Source organism: Mustela nivalis (genome assembly GCF_964662115.1).
Source record: "Mustela nivalis genome assembly, chromosome: 10".
In the NCBI taxonomy this organism is placed as follows: domain Eukaryota; kingdom Metazoa; phylum Chordata; class Mammalia; order Carnivora; family Mustelidae; genus Mustela; species Mustela nivalis.
The window spans coordinates 83,666,772-83,687,996 of NC_139029.1; the positions used below are offsets into that span (position 1 = coordinate 83,666,772).

Genomic DNA, 21,225 nt, shown 5'->3' on the forward strand with positions numbered 1-21,225 from the left:
TTTTTTTCTTCCCTTTTTTTATTATTTATTCCTCAGACAGGATAATTTCTATCCATCTGCCATCTACACTCTGCTGTTAAGTCCAACCATTTGGGTTTTTGTTTCCATTTCTCTGAGAGCACCCATCTATATACATTCATTACAACCATTTTTCCTTTTCATCTTTTTTTTTTAAAGATTTTATTTATTTATTTGACAGAGAGAAATTACAAGTACACTGAGAGGCAGGCAGAGAGAGAGAGAGAAGGAAGCAGGCTCCCTGCTGAGCAGAGAGTCCGATGCGGGACTCGATCCCAGGACCCTGAGATCATGACCTGAGCCGAAGGCAGCGGCTTAACCCACTGAGCCACCCAGGCGCCCTCCTTTTCATCTTTGAGCACAGTTCTACCAACTGCTTTAAAATCCCCATCTGCTAATTCCAAGATCTGGATAGTGTTAGGATCTCTTTTTACTGTTTTTTTTTTTTTTTTAAATGTGTTATATTATGTTCTAGTCATTGTTGATATGCTAAAGAGATTCATTTTGTTATCATGCCCTGGAAGTGTTTGTTCCAGCAGGCAGTTAAATCATTGACTATTCACCTTGATTTTATGGAGGATGGTTTTCACATTACGTTCAAGGTTTTGTCTTTAGTTTCAGTGCAAATCCTTAGTCCTGTGCACAGTCTTTTCTAGTACACAGCCATTTTAGGGATTTGACAGAAACCCTAAGATGCTTACCAAGCCTTCCAACTTGTCAGAATTCAAACTCAAAATTGTTTCCTCTTGCAATACAGAGCAACAAGATCTGCTCTGATTTTTCAGCCTTCTAGCTTTGGCTTTCATCAACAGGTTCATGGAGACTTCCCCGTACCAGCACAATTCAGGAGTTGGCCAAAGAGTTAAGAGATCTACATGCAGATTGGAAGGCTGGCTCCTCCTTCAGTGCCACCTTCATTTCTAGAATTTCCTCCTCAATATATAGGTCCTCTAGCAGCCCCCAATTTCTTTGACCCCTCTAGCCACTAAGTCTACAACATTCTCTTGAGTACTAGCATCCCTTACCAGCAATCTGGTTGATTAAGCCATGGAAATATTTAAAGTTAGACCAACTAAACTAGCATATAGCAAAGCTATTTCTGTTATGAACTAAGTACAAGACTCTACAGTCAGGGAATATGATAAATAGGTGCTATTTCCAACCGGGAGAAAGAATATGACTACCCGCATAGATATAGTGGTGTGTCAACTGAGGTAAGTGATATGACAAATCTTAACTAATCCACTGCTTCCAAACTTAAATTTTTTAAAACTGTATTTTGTAGTCAGTAAGTTTTCCATTTGTCAACTTGAATGTGAAAGATGCTATTTAAAACCAAACAGCAACTGTACATGGCTGGCTGAACATTTATAATTCAGCAATTACATAACCTCCAAAATACAGCAGAATATGAACCACATAATTAGGATGTCAGCTAAACAAGACAAGGCAATTCAGAAGGATGTCATTTTGTGGCATGTGCTCTGCTGATCTTTAAGTAAGTAGGACTGATGGGTGGGACTTATTCTTCCCACCTCTGCTTATATGCTCTAATACCACCTGTTATCAGGACAACTCATTTTATGGTCTTAACAGCTGACTTTTTAAGAAACAAGAAAGTTCTATGTTGTATAAACTCATTTCATAAGTAAAAACTGCTTTTATTATTTTTTTAAAAAGATTTTATTTATTTATTTGACAGGCAGAGATCACAAGTAAGCAGAGAGGCAGGCAGAGAGAGAAGGGGAAGCAGGCTCCCTGCTGAGCTGAGAACCCGATGCAGGGCTCGATCCCAGGACCCTGAGATCATGACCTGAGCCGAAGGCAGAGGCTTTAACCCACTGAGCCACCTGGTGCCCCAAAACTGCTTTTAAACAACTCTGTTTAGGAATGTCTCTGCAAGTTTTCAGGCTTGGTCTGCTCCAGTTGTGTACATACTGAAAAACTGCCAAAATAGCAACAACTAATGATGTCATAGGGAAAAAAAATCATTGCCACAGGAAACCAAGTATTTTTGAATCAGTATCTTTTTTTCTTGGTCATTTGCTTTATAATTATTAGGTAATCCAAAAGAACTGTTCATTATACAAATATGTATATATGCATATATGAATGAAATTAGTATCTAACAATAGAAAATGTTCATGAAGTTCATCAACAGGATTCTGAGCTATTTTCTGGTATGGAAAACAGACTTAGCATCTCCATCTCCAGTGGATGCATGTTGTCTCCTGTGATAATTAAGGAGTGCAATGGTCCTCCCAAGTCCACAGTACACATTTGCTGCAAAGTGCCTGCTGCAACTTTCTGGTCTTCAGCTCCAACCCTGGCTAAGCCAACACAGAGTGTCTTCTCAGTGACTGCTATTAAGAGAAGAAAAAAAATACTGCCATTCAATTCAATAAATGCATTATCCTGTCCAACACTTAAACTAACATTACTACCAAAAGTACATTTCTTAAAAAAGCCCTATATATCCTAAATCTCCTCATTCACTCATTACAGATCAATTATCTATTGATTTATCTAATGCTTTTCCAAATTATATAAACTACCTGACATATAAAGTGATATTTCCTAACTCTACTCTTTCAGAATTCCAAAGGCTTGCCCTAGTTTAAGTTTTTAGGACTCAGTAAACAATTATGTATATCCGTATTTTTTACAATTGCATAGCATTTGTCTTTCAATAGCTTCTGAGCGAACAATGTTTATTACTTGCCTATATTTTTAGTAGGTTGCTTGAGATATGTTCACACTGACCAAGATATACAAGGGGATTACAAGAAAAACAAGGGGATTATGAGATAAATCCACAGATTTGATTTTTTGCTTGGACACCTAATCAGCTATGTCAAACTTTAGTTTTTTCATTTTTAAAAAGCAGAATACTACTTTTCTTAAATAGTGGTTGTAAGGGATAAGATAACAGACATTAAGTATTTAGTAAACTACGGAGCCCTGAACAAATAACAAGCATTATGACATTACTTATGCTTTTAAGTGCTGACCTTCACTTCTTTTTTTTTTTTTTAAAGACTTTATTTATTCATTTGACACAGAGAGAGAGAGAGATCACAAGTAGGCAGAGAGGCAGGCAGAGAGAGAGAAGGGGAAGCAGGCTCCCTGCTGAGAAAAGAGCCCAATGTGGGGTTCGATCCCAGGACCCTGAGATCATGACCTGAGCCAAAGGTAGAGGCTTTAACCCACTGAGCCACTCAGGCTCCCCTGACCTTCACTTTTAAGTGCTGACCTTTTTTTTTACTTGGGAAAGCTGTCCCAATTGAATATGATCAAAATGGGGCAAATGATATCTACAAGGGCAAGCAGGCATGCAAATTTAGGCTTAAGTGTAGAAAATTATGGATATGGAAAACTCTTGCAAATTATTTGTTTCATGACTTTAACAAGGCCTATTAATGAAAAAACAGTAAGCAACAGTCATTCAAGAATCTCTTCATGGGGACGCCTGGGTGGCTCAGTTGGTTGGACGACTGCCTTCGGCTCAGGTCATAATCCTGGAGTCCCGGGATCGACTCCCGCATCGGGCTCCCAGCTCCATGGGGAGTCTGCTTCTCTCTCTGACCTTCTCCTCATTCATGCTCTCTCAAGTAAATAAATAAAATCTTAAAAAAAAAAAAAAAAAAAAAGAATCTCTTCATGTATCTTATGCCATCAAGACAGGTACTCAAAGCACCTCAAAACAGCACATAATGTCGGTCTCATATAATGATGCTCTTTCAATGAAGATGTACTGATGACCACCACTTCACTATACACCACACGCAGTCCAGTAAGGGAAACAGATGTAGCATCTCCATCTCCAGTGCATGCATGCGGTCTCCTGTGATAATTAAGGAGTGCAATGGTCCTCCCCAGTCCACAGTACACATGTACGACAAAGTGTTAAGAATGTAAGGATAAATTCTCTTGTTTTTATCCCGAAGAAAACTATCCCTGGGCTCAGTGTTGTTAAAGAGAAAAAGCAGAATAAGTTCATTTTTTTGCAGGAAAGATTTCACCATACATAGATTTAAGCTAAAAAGGGAGTTCTGCATTTTACCTAAATATTTGTATATTAACATATTCACATAAAATCTGATTTAGAGTTAATTTGTGAAAAATCCTCACTTTCTGGAATGGTAGTAATTTTCCTAGGATGAACTCCATTATTTTTCCTTCAGTACACCTTTCAGCCTATGAAATACAAGTTAGAATTGATTTAAAAAATGACAAGAAAGGGGCACCTGGGTGGCTCAGTTGGTTAAGCCTCTGCCTTAAGCTCAGGTCATGATCTCAGGGTCCTGGGATCGAGTCCCGCATCAGGCTCTCTACTTGGCAGGGAGCCTGCTTCCCACCTGCCCTCTCTGCCTGCCTCTCTGCCTATTTGTGATCTCTCTCTCTCTCTCCCTCTCTCTCTTTCTCTCTGTCAAATAAATAAATAAATAAATCTAAAAAAAAGAAAAAAGAAAAAAAAAAGGACAAGAAAAAGCACAGTGCAAACACACTGACCCTTGCTTCAGTGATGGTAGCAGAGGTGGTGGAGCGTGAGTGTGTATGTGAAGTTATATCATGTACATATCTCAGTGCAGCAGTAGAGGAATAAAAGAACCCTTTTAGGGCCTTGAGTACCTGGTTCTTCTCCTCGTATTAGCTGATTCTGAACAATCTCCAAGAGTTGCTGGGCTGCTTGGTTTACGCTCATATACCGAGGAGGTTCATAGATCTTCCTTCCTCTGTAAGTATAAAACTAGATGCCACTGTTCTTAGCCATGAAATCACATAATACATTTTTAATGCAATTATCCCCCCAGGTAGAGTCAAGTACCACAGTCCATATTCTGTTTAAAGCATTCGCACAATACTCACTTTAAGCATACTAAAGCATGAATACCATAATTTTTTAAGCTTAAGCTTTTTTCATTGTTCTACTTTTACAGTCCTCTGATCTCACTGAAATGTCGGCAGAAGTAAATGACAAATGTTCAAATCAAAGTTATTTTTATTTAAAGTGATACCCTAGGCAAAGATAGTTTAAGTGGCATTTTGTTCTAGATCCTTGCTTTATCAGGTTCTATGGTGTTCACTTTTAAAATATGTGTTTACACCACATATTCCTCTTTTCACTTCTTTCTCTAAGAAAAGTAAACTAAAGTGATAAATATCTGAAAATCTTGAGGGGTTGGATGTGTTTATTTCTGATGGCTTAAAGCCTACCATGTCTGTCCAATAAGCATAATAAAAATACTGCTTTTGTAAACTTACAAAACAGTTCATATATTTTACTGACTCTCAAAACAGTTCTCTAAGTCAGCATTATTGAAGAGAAATATAATGCAGACCACAAACATAATTTTAAATTTTCTAGTAGCCATATTTAAAAAAGTGAAAAAAAGGCAAAATTAACTTTAATATTATTTTACCCAATATATCCAAAATATTATTTATTTCAACATTTACTCCTATAAAAATTATTTTTTTCCTGTAAGAATTCTTTAAAGAGATTGTTTCTGTACTAAGTTTTTGACATCTGCTATTTCATACTGATAGCACATAATTCAAGTATTAAATTTTCATTAGAAATACCTAATCTGGGCGCCTGGGTAGCTCAGTGGGTCAAGGCTCTGCCTTTGGCTCAGGTCATGATCTCAAGGTCCTGGGATCAAGTTCCGCATCAGGCTCTCTGCTGGGCAGGGAGCATGCTTCCTCCTCTCTCTCTCTCTGCCTGCCTCTCTGCCTACTTGTGATCTCGTTCTGTCAAATCAATAAATAAAATCTTAAAAAAAAAAAAAAAAAGAAATACCTAATTTGCATATAAATTTCATAAAATTCATGGTTATAAAAGTAGATTTACATATTGAAGTTATTCTAAATACACTTTTCCAGTAACTATGTTGAATATTATTTTTATTAATTAAAATTAAATTATAGGGACACCTGGGTGACCTAGTCAGTTAAAGCATCTGCCTTCAGCTCAGGTCATGATCCCAGGGTCCTGGAATTGAGTCCTGCATCGGGCTCCCTGCTCAGTGGGGAGCTTGCTTTTCCCTCTCCCTGCTACTCCCCCTGCTTGTGCTCTTTCTGACAAATAAATAAATAAAATCTTTTTTTTTTTTAAGATTTATTTATTTATTTATTTGGCAGACAGAGATCACAAGTAGGCAGAGAGGCAGGCAGAGAAAGAGGAGGAAGCAGGCTCCCCGCTGAGCAGAGAGCCCGATGCGGGCCTTGATCCCAGGACCCTGGAATCATGACCTGAGCCGAAGGCAGAGGCTTTAACCCACTGAGCCACCCAGGTGCCCCAATAAATAAAATCTTTAAAAAAAATAAGTTAAATTATAAATTCAGTTCCTCAGTTACATTAGCCATATTTCAAGTGCTCATCAGTCAAATGTGGGTAGTAGCTACTATATTATTACACATTGCCCCGAAAGCCAAAAAAAGGATTATAATTCTCATTATATACATATGAGAAAAATATGCTCGGAAACCAAAGTAACTTGCCTAAGGGTACATAAAACCAGAGAGACTCAGAACTCAAATCCATGTCTCTGACTTCCAACTCATTAATTCATTCCATAAATACGAGTGCTTATTAGGTGCCAACCACCATTCTCAGTACTGAATCTGTGAGGTCTACTGCTGTTTCTAACCTATCACACTGCTTTCTCATTTCATAAGATTAAGTATTTAATTTTTAACTGTTAATGAAAGTTTTCTTTTTTTTTTTTTTTAAGATTTTATTTATTTATTTGAGCTGAGCTGAAGGCAGACACTTTAACTGACTGAGCCAAAGGCAAACATTTAACCGACTAAGCCATCCAGGTATCCCTGAAAGCTGATTTTCAACAATCTTTAGAACTCCTGTTGTTGAAATAGAATTTATTGTCCAAGGAATTAAATATAGATGTAAACATTCTCTGAATAAGAACTTACTTGATTAGATTTTCCAAAGATTGCTCCTTTACTTTGATGTCTGTAGGAAGTGAAAAACAGTTCTCTTTTAATTAACTATCCAAAACCCTATGTGTAAACTTCAGCTGAGTCACCTAAATTTTTGGGAAACATTCTTCTCAAGTCTCCCAAATGCTCATATGAGAGCTTATGACAATCTTCCCTCCCACTTGTTATCTAGCCACTTTTTTATGGAAAAAGTGAAGAGAAGAATGGAAGCTTGTGGTGTGTAAAGATCATTAGTTAGAAAACAAACATGAGGTTGGCCCTCAGACCATCCTGAAAGGACCCAATTTCCTGTTGGAAAAGAAGACACAGGAAAGAGTTAGATAAATATTGGCATATGCACTACCTAACAGCTAATCAAAATCACTGTGTTCATTTCTACTAGCTGGTAACCACAGAGACTCAACTGAGAAGTCTTGTTATATTCCTATTCTTTACCTATTTTTCAGGCATAGGATGTAAACTTTAATATATGTAACATAACAGAAGAAAATTCTCACGACATTTTGAAAAGAAACCTTTGCTTTCCTGTGAACAGGTAAGACAGGACTAATAACTTATAAATAAGCACTTTAATATCATTCATACTTTCAGCAGGGCTTTCCTAAGCACTGACTGTCAGGGACACACATAATCTCTGCTCCCCTAAAGCTTGAAATGCAAGTATCACAAATATTTGATTCTTTACACTTGTTAATCATTGATGCTCAGCCGAACAATATGGTAGAAGGTAAAAGAGCACAAGCACTCTACATCCTCACAGGAACTCAGTATACAACAGCAAGAGCAACAGCTGCTTCCTGTTCTACATGCTAAAAACAAACGGTTCAGCCAAAGTTTGCTTTTGCAAAAATAAATACGGTGCAACTGAAGGGTCTCTTTGATAGACTTCTATAGCTTTCCTAAGTGACTATCAAAGTTGTTCTTATAAAGGAGACTAAAAGAGCTTCCTAGGAAAATACAGCAGAGGTTAATCCCTTAGAAGTATCCATAAATGTTCTTGGAACCAGAAGTCAATGTACTTTTCAGGTTCAAAATGTAATTAAATTTAATACTTGCACTTGTCTAGCACATAGAAGAAAAAAATGCATACTGGTTACTGAAAATGGCCTACAGTACAATTAACAGTGCATGTCAACCTTAGACTGCCTTTACATGGTATCTGTTTTGATTTTTTTAAATTTAAAACATTTATTATTCATCTTGAGGTTCTTAAATGTGAAGTTTTTAGTTTTAATGTTAGTAAAGTTTTTAGTTTAATATTTTAACTTTTTAAGTAACATGTTCTATGGAACCTGATTTTAAAAACGAAGAGTGTTGGGGAGAATTTTTATATGCAAATGCTTTTTGATCGAACTGCATTTAGACTGTATTATTGAATATTTAATCTTAAGCCAGACCAGTCTTAATATTTTTCCCTTGTATTCACACAGGTCACAATTATTCTTTCTACTTCTACTTGCTGGAAGGTAAGCATCTCCTATTCATCTTAGAAGCACCCAGAATAATGCAAAATACCCAGCACTCTATAAAGGACTACTCAATAAATTTATTCATGTGGCTCTACTACCACCCACCCACAAGCCCATCTTAAGCTACCCCTTAAGTAGCATACATCCTAACTCCTTCATAAAACCTACGTTAACTTCCCCTCAAAAGCTCTTTTTCTCTGAAATACCTACATAGTTATTACTATATTTTGTTAATCTCTAACTATATCATACATATCTTGTCTTTCCAAGTACATTTAAATTCCCTGTAGTTTCCTAATATGGTATATTCTCACTAAACTCTAGAGGGTCTGGGCCATAATAGGCATCCAATAATATATACTAATTTAAATGATGAGAATTCCAGATGATTAAATGATGAGATCTATGGTTTGAGGATCTGGAATCATGGTATCTCATACTTCACACCTTGTTCCTGCTTTTGTTCATGGAGCAAGGAAGATATATTGTTTAACCTTGTTTGCCTTTTCCCAGGAAAGCCGAGAAAAGGGGCAGCTCTTAGAAAGAGAATTCAAGAGCCAAAGTTCTGGTTTGTCCTTCCTGCCTGTCCATATAACAGAACTTAATTGTTCTTTAAACTTTCATGGACTTAGCAACAAGATTTCACAACCCTAAGGGCAGGACCCATGTCTAATACTTCCTTAGTGTTCCAAAAAAATCTAACTCTCCAAAGGACATAAAGTACAGCAAGATACAGTAAACAACTATGAATGACAGGCTATCTTGATTTTACCAATTCTGCCACCAATAAAATAGGGTAACACAGTGGGAAAACAATTTAATATCTCTGGGACTCAACTACATCTATAAAATGGGCTTCAGTAAGATGATCTCCAGAGTCTCTTTTACATCTGTAAATCTGATAGCATCAATACTAGAGTATTCAAAGAACATCTCTAGGAAGATACAGGATGGCCCTTGGTAAGAATAAATGCTTACTATAGGTCTGCTGAACTGCAGTCAACTGACAACAGGGTCCTGATGGATAAATGGGTAAGATACAGAATGCCAGAGAGGGTCCATTAGGGCATTAGAGGAGAGGAGCGTGAACTATGGTACACATGCATGCAGGAATAGCCATGTGGTGTCTGGAGCAGAAAATGCATTATCTCCCAGAGAGTATGAATAAGTTGTAGTGTGCAGAGTGGCTAGGCTGGGTCTTTACTTAGCTCCAGCTAGTCAGCGGCAGAACAAAATGAGAAAATGACAACTCCATATTGCGACTTTAAGGGAACTCCCGAACCCTTACCTAGTAAGCACAATGTGTGCATGCCGTTTTGTCTGTTCTTCTTTATTTTGTCAAAGAAGCTTTCTGGTCTCCAAGTATCTGTCCAAAAAACAATAGAAACCGTCTCTCCAAACTTATACAACTAGAAAAGATAAAAGCATGAATTAATGATGGAACAATTCACTACTTACTATTTCAAAGATAACCACCAAAACAAAAAGTGAGAACCAGACTTGAGATGGGCTGGGGATCAAATCTGTCACAAAGGTAATAAATGTTCTCTTCTGTCTCTGGCAGGTGATATCTGTCTCTCTGGTGCCCTTCCAGTAGTGCTTCCAGTGTTTCTCCATTCAGTATAGCAATGTTTGTAACCACTTTATGATTCAGCCATGTAGCTGCTAAAAATATTGACACAGAAGGAACACAGAAGGAAATAAACAAAGATTTCTGAGCAGCCAGAGCTAGGTTCACTAGTGAGGTGATTATTACTATTAATTATTATGCTCACTTTACAGATGAGATCACCAAGGCTCAGAAAGATCAAACTGATTTGTCTAGGGTTGCACAGCTAGTGAATAATGGAAAAGACTCAAACCCAGGACTGAGAAGTTCTCCTTTCCACCTTGCCAGCTCAGTAAAATTCACACATTGGACACTCATTGCAGCTAGTTCTCAAAATCTACCCCCTTACTTTACCCACTATTTGTTTCCTCCATAGAAAGCTCAATGAAAGGGGCCTTTGTCCCTTTCCCAAGTGGCCCACCCATCCCACTTGACCATCCCACAACCAAGAGGCTTGCTTGGTTCCAGCTGGCTTCCAGTCTGGCTGCACAATTCACTTAAGTAAGTGCAACTCCAAATCCTATGCTAAGAAAATTCAGTCTTGCATCCTGGTTCTGCAACTTGTTAGCTGTGTGACAATGCTCTAAGTCTCAATCTACAAAACAGGAATAGTAAAAACACACTGTCTTTCCTACACCTGAGGTTGTGAACATGGAAAAATTTTTCAGAAGTAATATGCGACTGAAGCTGTTATATAAAGATTTAATTACCCAATTTAAACAGTGCTTGAAAGAATTTATAACTGAACTGGAAAGCACTAGGTATGGGGATCAAATCTAGTCCTCTGCCACAAACTGTGATTGGAATAGCTGTGTGACTGCAGGACATCACTGAACTTTTCTAAGCCTGAGGAAGGGATTATCATCCTAAGGCTTCTCAAACCATTTTAAGAAGCTGTTGTAAGAGGTAAGGGGAAGGCAGAAAGAAAGGAAACAGAAAAGCTGGGGCATTCAGGGTCCTCCATTTTTCATTCCTAGAAAAGCTCAACTTTTCTCATTTTTTGTACACTAAGGTCCTACAAACTGTAATCAATACTCTTAATGGTGACTTTGAGTTCCTAAGAGAAAGCTCATCATGTCCCTTACACAGCCACAACTTCCAACTTACCTACCAATGAGCTTTATTCCCAAAGTCCACTTGAAAACTGTCTAAAAAGTCTATGGAATCCATGCCATCCAGTGGCAGTCGAATTCTCAGACCAGTGTGGAAAGACCCATGTAACTGCAAGAATGTCAAGTCTTGAATCTTCTTGCCACATATAATGTTTCTCTGTGAAAAATGCATCCAACTGATGAGTTCCAATGTGTTCCAATGTGGGATTCCTGGAATACATTCACCCAAGCTACAAGGACTAGATCTAGTCTTACTGGAGGGTTCCACTATTATTACTGTTCTACAAGAGGCAAATTTATCTAAAAATATTTATTACAGATCCTCCACTATGTGCCAGGCATTATGCTGTACATAGGTATAAAAGTGAGAAGCAAATCAAAGCTCTGGCCTTCGTGGAGAATGTAGTCTTGCTTATTCCTCACAGAGCAGGCAAAAGCCTGGAGTCATGGCTCTGGTTCTTACCAGCCCGGTGATCACTGACAAGGAACCTTACAGACTTCCAAGAGACACTCCCCTGTGAAATGTGTGTAAGTATAAACCTAATAATGTGATTTTTAAAAAAGGATTAAATGACATAAAGTGTGTAGAGTACCTAATACATTGCACACAGTAAAAACAATAAACGTTAGGGATTTGATAATATAATAACCATGATATTCATAATGATGATATGAAAATTTTCTAAAATGTTGTGTCTTGCCATAATCCAACTGCTCTCCTTACTGGAGTGAACTCAAAAATATTACCAAATATTTGAAATGACATAGTTGTTGTTGATGTTTATTGTTGTTGTATGATTTGATTCTGACAAGTTCAACTGTTTACATTCTAAAAAGGACTTTTGGCATCTCTGATTAGACTTTGAAATATTATTATTACTCTGGAAAAAAGAAAACTACTGAGGTTAAAGAAAACATTATATGCAACCATATATAAACCCTTTAAATAGATCTCCAATATTTTAAATGCCATAGAAATATACTCATGAAGGCAAATTCCTCATTCAGAGAGAAAGGGATAGAAGGTTTAAGAGAGAATTGGGATGCTAGTCACATATAAACACTAGCTGCAGCATGCAGTGGAAAAGCTGCTTGGAACTGTCTAATTTGGGGATTAAAGAAAGCCTCACATAAGCACTGCTTTCTAGGACCCTGATTTATAGACTGTAACCATTCTCATAGCTGTGCTGCAAACTTCTTCAATGAATTCTGAAACATTATGCAAACGGTTTCACCATTTAAGATGTCAGTCCCTCAAAGAACAGAAAGATCAGTCCTTTGTGTTTCACAATCCAAGGACTTACCAGTAAACCATAAAAGAAACTGAAGTAAAATCATACAGTGATGAGAATGAGGCTGCAGAAGTCTTGGCACTGTCTCATAAATATCAGCCTTTGTGCTCTGATCATTTTCCCCCAAAACATTACTGATGCAAATATAAATTTAGAGACCACAAAAAGAGCTGCTTTTTAAGAACAGTAGATAAACACAGGGTCTTTTTTTGGTTTTAATCTGAAGTCATAAAGAAAGTAGTTTATCTAACTTGATATTGGATTATGTTTTCATCTATTGAAGATAAAAACTCAAAATGACCCATTTAATTAGAGATAAGGCAATCGCTAAAGTGAGAAGATGCACAAGACAAATATTAGGTAGTAACTAATAATCATAAAAAATGAGATATAGACTGTACTGAAAGAGTTGAGCATTACTCCTACTTGGAAAGCACCTGAATATGACTTCTAAAGACTGGATATAAGCTCGAACTTAAGGGTGAATAAGATGGGGGAAGTTAATCATGGGGAAAGAGCAAGATGGTATGGACAACCTACCAGAGGTGGGAACCCTTAGGCAATATTTAGCATGGCATTGAGCAATTATCTAGAAATAGCCATTGCCTGACTCGTTTTTAGCAAGTATCTAATTCCTGACAGCTTACTATGTGACAATTCCTGTCAATTCCAGCTTTATAACTTACCTAGAACTGACTTCATTTCTTTTACCTCTATTTCATAGCTTGAGTTCTCATTGCCTGACCTTAATGATCTTCTAATTTATCTCACTGCCACAATACTTCCTTTCAAAAGCACAGAAATTTTACAAAATTCATTTTATACTTAGGTTTTAATGCTTTCATCATTTATATTCAAATTAAAATAATTTACAATTTTTAAGTTAAAAAACATCTTGGGACACCTGGGTGGCTCAGTTGGTTAAGCATCCAACTCTTGGTTTTGGCTCAGGTCATGATCTCAGGGTCCTGGGATTGAGCCTTGCTTCAGATTCTATGCTCAGTAGGAAGTCTGCTTGAGGATTCTCTCCCTGTTCCTCTACTCCTCTCCACCACTTGTGCATTCTCTAATATAAAATCAATCTTAAAAAAAAAATCTTCTGGGACACCTGGGTGGCTCAGTGGGTTAAGCCTCTGCCTTCAGCTCACGTCATGATCTCAGGGTCCTGGGATCGAGCCCCACATCGGGGTCTCTGCTCGGCAGGGAGCCTGCTTCCCCCTCTCTCTCTGCCTGCCTCTCTGCCTGCCTCTCTGCCAACTTGTGATCTCTGTCAAATAAATAAATAAAATCTTGAAAAAAAAAAACCTTTATGTACAGGAAAGTTAGAAAATTTAACTTGCTAATAAGAACTCTGTGAAGCCTTACATGTTACCTTTTACATATAAACATAAATCCTAAATCAGATCAGTTAAATCTGTGAAGTAAAGGAAAGCTGACCCAGCAGAGTTGTCAAAAAACATACCACAAAACCACATGTTCAAGAGTTACTGGTTTCCTATACAAAATATTGGTCTTGGAGTTGTTTTTTTTTTTAATTTGCACATGCATTTTTCTTAACACTGATGTTACAATGATTTTACAATGATTTTACTGACGCTTAGAAAGATTATGCACATGGCCACATAGTATGTACACAGATGAAGCTGAAGATAAAAGAGCCACAAAATTTATATTATCACATATGAGAGATTTCACACATGAATTAAATAAAAGAATTTTCATTTAAAGCATGTAATTCTAAAGATGAATCCACTTGGGGTGGGGTGAGTACAATGGAAGATAGGAAGACGAGTAAACCAAGAAGTTAGTATGCCCGACACATTAACACAGAAAGTAACTGAATACTGTGCACAGGAGAAGAATTGCGGGAGTAGAAGAATGGTACAATCACACCTGTGATTTTAAAAAGAAAACTATTAAGTGGAAGAGAATGATGGTAATGATAGTTGAGGGGCTTCTGGTGGCTCCACTGGTTAAGCATCTGACCTTGGCTCAGGTCATGATCTTAGGGTCCTGGGATTGGGCCCTGCTTAGCAGAGCAGGCTCCCTGCTCAGCAGGCAGTCAGCTTCCCCCTCCCCCTAAGCCCCTTCCCCACTCATGCACACACATTCTCTCTCAAATGAATAAAATCTAAAAAAACAAAAAACAAAACAGAGTGGAAATGGAAAGAAAAAACATTTTTAATATACCCATGATTCAGCAGGTGGTCAAAATATTTCCGAGATGCCTAAGAACAGGGAGCTTACTTAGATGAGTTCTTCTAAGGTTATTTTGCAATGTAGAGCGTGTATCTCCTCATTACCTAGTTTAATGTTCTCTGGACTAGGTTAGACTTTATCATTTCTACATCAGTTCCTGGACAATGAAATCAAGTCAATGCTTTTGAAAACTACCAGCAAGAACTACTACAAGGCCAAAACAATGCTGTTTATCGCAGTGAGTGTTGTATTATGAAAAAAAGGAAGGAAATGAGTTGTTGCTTTTTAAAAGTAATATACATTTTTCCCAAAGTAAAAATGTATTATATAAACAGAGGAACATATGGCAATAATTAAGGTCACTCACGCAACAGAGAAAGTGGAAGCATTTCATAATGAGAAAATTATACAACCTTTCCCTGAAGTCAGCTGCAACTGATAATGCAGTTTTTAATGAAGAAATCATTGCTACCTGGTTTCCCTGAACTGTATCATTTATCTATTCTTTAAAACGTCTCAAACACAATTTTAGTGACCACATTTTAGTCTCCATATTTTTAGTCACCACATTTTATAAAAAGAATCTGTTCTATCACACAAATGATAACAAGAAATGATAAATACTGCACAATGAAAATATGCTAGAATTTGTCATTTCTGCTTTATTAAGCTTGTCACCTTTAGGCCAATGTATACTGGTAAGAGTTGAAGACTAAAAATTAACATACCAAACTAGGAACTAACTTTGGTTACTTCCAGGTAGTAGGACTATAGATGCTTGCATGTACGTCTTTATACTTACTGCATTTTCCCAATTTTCTATGAGTATATATGACACTCATTATCAAGGAAAACAAAGTTACTTTTTGAAACAATTCTTTTAAAGAGGAAATAATGGGAAAACAATTCTGATTCTACATGATTAGGGTGCTAAATGCTTAATTTGAAGAATTTGAGAAAAGAACTTTGTTCTCGCCTTTTGTATACTGACAAAAACCCCCAATTTTTCATTATTGGGAATGCCTAAATACAACCAACTTGCCTGGCTCTTCACAAATAGATGGATTTTTTTTGACTAGAGAAATCCTCAAAATACAAATTACACAAGTGTTAGAAATATCTGTTATTTAGGAATTTCAAAAAACGTGATTTTAACTTACACGTGTTTAAAACTAATATTTAAATTGTAAAAAATCCAAAGATATACTTAATGAAAATTTGAGTATCTAATGTATCTTGGTCAAGGTCTTTTGCCTCAAGTTAGAAAACAGCCCAGCTTTTGGTTTCTAAATCTAGAGGACATTAAAGTTTATGCAGTTTAGTATTCCTCATACTTCTTAGTGCCAGATCTTTTTTCCAAATCAATTCTTAAACAGAACATCAATAGGGGTAAAGATAAAGATTGGGCTCCTGGGGATTTATTTTTTGCTATTTGGTCACAAGTACTTCATTTTCTGCAGAATTGCTGAAGCATCTTCGTAGATAGTGGTACACTATGAAAACCACTGATCTTGTCTGGCATTCCTCCCCATCCCCATCTCACTATCTTACAGTTAGGAAACCTGACTATCCAGATCCAGAAAAGTTAGAAGAATCCTTAGTTAACTGCTTGAGCAAAATCAAGAGCCCCCCCCCCCAATTTTTTTTTTTTTTTTTTGGCCTGAGCAAAACCTAGACCTTTTAATTTGCAGTTAAACTCTAAACCTTTCCCATTATTACTTTTCCTTTGCCATTTCTATCCAATTTATATAGTCAGTTTTTATCCAACATATATATTTGCAATCTTGTGTTAACTAATCTCTAGGGAGCCAAGGGTCTGTGGTACATATGTATGTATTCTCTGGGGGGGGTGTGTGTTTCTGTAATACTTCACAGATTCCCCAAAGTGCTCCCATGACTCTCTTCTTTAACTGAACATTTCTCTCTGCTGGGAATGCATTTCCTTTATTGTTCATTGAGCAAATCTCTTGTAATTCATTTTTTAAACCACTTTATTGATATAATTTACATACCTCAACATTCACCCATTTTAAGTGCACATCCAATGATATTTAGTACATTTACCAAATTGTGCAACCACTACCACACATAATTTTAGAAAATTTTTATCACTCCAATCAGATCGCTTATTTTCAATTAATAAGTAATATCTGTTCTCACCTCCAGCCCCAGCCAACAACTAATCACTGTCCTCATAAATTTGCTTTCTCTGGACATTTCATATAAACAAAGTCCTACAACCTATGGTCTCCTGAGTCATGTTTCTTTCACTTAACATACATGTACTTAATATCTGTGATAGAACTACTAATTCTTCATAAGACAAAAGGAGAGACTTCAGTGTCTGGAAATAAATTAAACCTAATCATACTTTTCTACATGATCAATTCAGTTAAGAATAAAATTCAAATGCTTGACATTGGATTAGAGAGCCTATCTACCTATCCATCTGACCTCAGATTACTTTTTTCCTGCCTACTAGCCTCTTACAAGCCTTTTTCTGGTTCCTTGGAGGAGCCAAGGTCATTTCCATCTTTAGAGTCTTTGCATAAACCATTCCATGTGACTAGAATATGCTAGTTTTTTCTTGATTCTTATCTAATCTTAAATAACACCACCTTAGTGAGACCTCTCTTGACCACCCAACTACAACAGTGAAGCCAACTCTCTAACATCTATCAGTGTATGTGAATTTCTTATACCTCCCACTACCTGACATTTATCTGTTGTTGCTGTTATTGCCTTTCCTTCCTACTAGAATATAAGCTCTTTGAGAGCAGGGACTTTCTTGGACAGGTTTATCAGTTTATCCAAAGGCACTCAATAGGAAAACAATAAGTAAGCAAACAATATTGTTGAATATATGGATCGCTATTCCTCTTAATGATGTCTAACTTGGTAGTCACTAACATACATTCCATTTAACAAGGAAAATTTTCATAGGAATATGGGGTTTGCAATAAAAAATTCTATTTTACGGCATGCCTATAACAATGCGTATCAATTGGTTTTGTGTGTTTAGAAGTGTTACTTACCTTCATTAATACTGATTATAAGGCATCTTTTGCTAGTTTAATAAATTATAAAATGAATGAAAAATACTTAACAGTAAATTCTGAGCTCTCTATGCTGCTTTAGCAAACAACAATAAGATAATTTAGAAGGGCTAACAAATTGATAAATTTAATTCAGAAAGGCTAACAAATTGATGTTTTAAAAAAAAGCTGTATCAATTTCCAGGTTAGGAATTTCAAAACTACTACTCTTTAACTTAATATAAAAATATTGCGGGGTGCCTGGATGCCTCAGTCGGTTAAGCATCTGCCTTCAGTTCAAGTCATGATCTCAGAGTCCTGGAATCGAGCCCTGCATTGGGATCCCTGCTCAGTGGGGAGTCTGCTTCTCCTCCTTTCTCTGCACCCCTTCACCCCTGCTCATGCTCATTCTCTCTCCACCTCATAAATAAATAAAATCTTTTAAAAAATGTTGCAAAGCATGTACCGTTTAGGTCTGTCACAGCACCCAAAATAGCACTTCTGTTCAATAACTTGATGGCTGTTTTCCCAATAACTCATGGGAAAGTGTTCACAGAGATGACAGAATGTCTTTCGAAAGTGGTGCCCACTTCCCTTTTAAAAAATTGAGAAAGAGAACATGGCAAGGTAATATATTCTACATTTAGCAAGTGTATTTCTGGGAACTACAGTTTACTTTTCCAGTTCTGCCATGCTGAAAGTTATTTAACTTTCTAAGAAATTTTTTATCTGCCTAGGTTGGTGGTTCTCAAAGTGGGTACCTATACTAGCTTCAGCATCACCCGAGAATTTGCTAGCAATGCAAATTCTCAAGCTACCACCCCAGATCTACTATATCTGAAAACTAGAGGGGAAGACCAGCCATCTGTTTTATAAACTCTCTACGTAATTCTAATGAATACTAAAATCTGAGAACCACTGATGTAGGTTATTGTTTTTCCCATGAATGCTGATCCAAATACTGAAGAGAAAAAGAGCAGCCATTATAAGGAAGGGGACTTTGCCAAAGTTTATGTATTATGCTGGGTATCAATACATTTGTTTTAAAAATTTAAAAGTGCCATGAATATCATGACTGTATTTTTAATGCCTTTTATCTTAGAAGACTGTGTAAAAGGTATCAATAATTACCTCTTTCTCCTGGAATATAAATAGCTTGAGTGGCACAAAAAATATACTTTCATAGCAATTTCATCAGATACATAAGACAGAACCTAAAAAGGTACTTCCTGTTTTTCACATAAGTAGTAAGTCATTTTCATACCCAGATTAGAGAATAGAACCCAGATGGGGAAACAATGCTTTGTGGCTGCCTAGAAAAATCCTATATGAGACTGACAGAAAGCTAAATTTTTTTTTTGAAGATTTTATTTATTAATTTGACAGAGAGAGAGATCACAAATAGGCAGAGCAGCAGCGGGGGGGTGGGGGGGAGCAGGCTCCCTGCTGAGCAGAGACCCCGATGTGGGGCTCAATCCCAGGACCCTGAGATCATGATCTGAGCTGAAGGCTCAGTGGGTTAAGCCACCCAGGTGCCCAGAAAGCTAAATTTAAAAAAAACAGAAAAAAATAAAAAAAATCTATGTACCATGTGGATAGGATCTTAAAGGCTTATATGGAGACTGTCAATTCTTGCAGTATACTTCCTCTCAAATACCTTCATCTATTTTAAACATGAAAACAATAACAATGCACCCCTCTACCAGTCTAGAGAATCAGGACAGGTTCACCATAGTTTAGTTCTTGTCAGTCTGAATGATAGATATACACACGATGAAGACAAGGATCTTTTAAAAAATGTTATGCTTAAAAAGAAGAAAATGCCTCTAAATGATAAGTTATGATAATTTAGACCAAAATATGATGGAAATGGGCTAGGTTAACTTTCCCTACCAGAAATAAAAATAAAACCAATATGAAAGAAAATATATAACCCATTAGCTTAAGGATTATTATACACCCTTGTCTATCACAAGATTAATTCATTCCTTTTTCCTTTTTCATGGCAATCATCAGTTCTTGAAAAGTACACTGTCTACAAAAAAGAATACTAGACTGAGAATCAAGAAACTCCATTTACTTACTCCAATACAGAAATGTTCAGAAGGGCTTTAAAGTGTAAAGCAGTTGAATTGGCAAGGTTTTTTAAAGTATGCATTTTATCAAAAGACAAAAGACAAAAGAGATAGCAAAATTTTTTGCCCATTTCAATGTAATAACTAAGAGCAAGTGATGAATACTAAAAGGTGAATCATTTATACCTTTTCTCGGATTCTTCAGAACCAAAGGCAGTATTTCTGAGATGACTGGCCAGGATGTCAATTACTGTGTTACTCTTCCTAGGTAACACAGAAAATACAGAAACCTCTAAAGCTGTAGAGACAGCACTGGTGTCCGATGCTAATATATCTTCTTGCTATAAATATCTATTTTAAATTATGCATTCCAGGAAGACATATTGAGAAATACCTCATTTCATAGATTCTAGGATGCACATTTTTTTTGTATTATGATATATCTGAAATAGGAAGGTGTCCAACAAACCAGTGTTGGCCATGGGCAGTCAAGAGTTGTCACAGATCATATATAGACCAACATCAGAACACAAATATCAAATTTGGAAAGCGAGTATCAGCAGCTTGGAAGAAAACCCTGGAAACTCTTTCAGCCCCCTGGAATCAAGACTGCTGGATTAAAATTAACCAACTTCACATAGCAATAATTACAAAGGTGGTTTAAAAGCCTAATATGCGGCGCCTGGGTGGCTCAGTGGGTTAAGCCGCTGCCTTCGGCTCAGGTCATGATCTCAGGGTCCTGGGATCGAGTCCCACATCGGGCTCTCTGCTCAGCAGGGAGCCTGCTTCCCTCTCTCTCTTTCTGCCTGCCTCTCTGTCTACTGTGATCTCTCTCTGTCAAATAAATAAATAAAATCTTAAAAAAAAAAAAAAAAAAAAAGCCTAATATGACTGGCTTTTGGTTCTCCTACAGATTCTTTTAAGAAATGCTGTGTCACAAAGCTGTTGCCAGCACAGAAAATAACAACTGTGTTATAATACATGCTTCAGAAATGCAGAATAAGTTATTTGGAAGAATGTGAAAAGGTTTTAGGAAAACTTAGCCAATTTAATTAAATTTCCCTGTTTTTGTAGGCAGAAGTTGGATATAATATTAAAATTTTTCTGCAGCTAAATTTCAGTGGTCCATTCCAATCAGGAGAAAAAAGTTATAGGAAAATAGTATAAAAAACTCAGTATTAAAAAATTTTGTACCCACTAATGTATTATATAAAATGATAACATCTTAAAATTCATGATATGTAACAAAATCTATCTGCAGTTTATAGTTTTCCAAAACATTTTTGCTAACTACTATTAAAAAAACACCTTCTTTGTAGTATTACCTGTAAACCACAGCAGCCTACAGCATTCATTATGGAAGCATTGTGAATAACTCGGTAGGAGATTCCCAGTTTTGTTGCTCTCAGAATAAGATCACTGTGTGTGGTAGCCCTGTAGTGAGAAAAGATCA

At 36.7% G+C, this 21,225-nt stretch overlaps 1 protein-coding gene and 1 long non-coding RNA gene across 4 annotated transcripts in view; both read right to left on the reverse strand.

Annotated features, from left to right (window-relative positions):
* Positions 1–21,225, reverse strand: part of LOC309842400 — a 458,493-nt gene that overhangs the window by 16,055 nt on the left and 421,213 nt on the right. The gene's annotated exons all lie outside the window — the stretch shown is intronic.
* DPH5 (diphthamide biosynthesis 5) overlaps positions 2,030–21,225 on the reverse strand; it is a 35,384-nt gene continuing 16,188 nt past the window's right edge. Inside the window, exons 4-8 of one of the 3 annotated variants that reach the window (XM_082686529.1) lie at positions 21,098–21,206; positions 9,739–9,859; positions 6,955–6,994; positions 4,651–4,754; positions 2,030–2,381 (exon numbers count right to left, since the gene is read on the reverse strand). In XM_082686529.1, the coding sequence (XP_082542655.1) occupies positions 2,173–2,381; positions 4,651–4,754; positions 6,955–6,994; positions 9,739–9,859; positions 21,098–21,206 (583 nt within the window). In that variant the 3' untranslated portion in view covers positions 2,030–2,172. The remainder of the gene's footprint in view (positions 2,382–4,650; positions 4,755–6,954; positions 6,995–9,738; positions 9,860–21,097; positions 21,207–21,225) is intronic. The other 2 variants (XM_082686530.1, XM_082686531.1) reach the window with 2 other exon arrangements.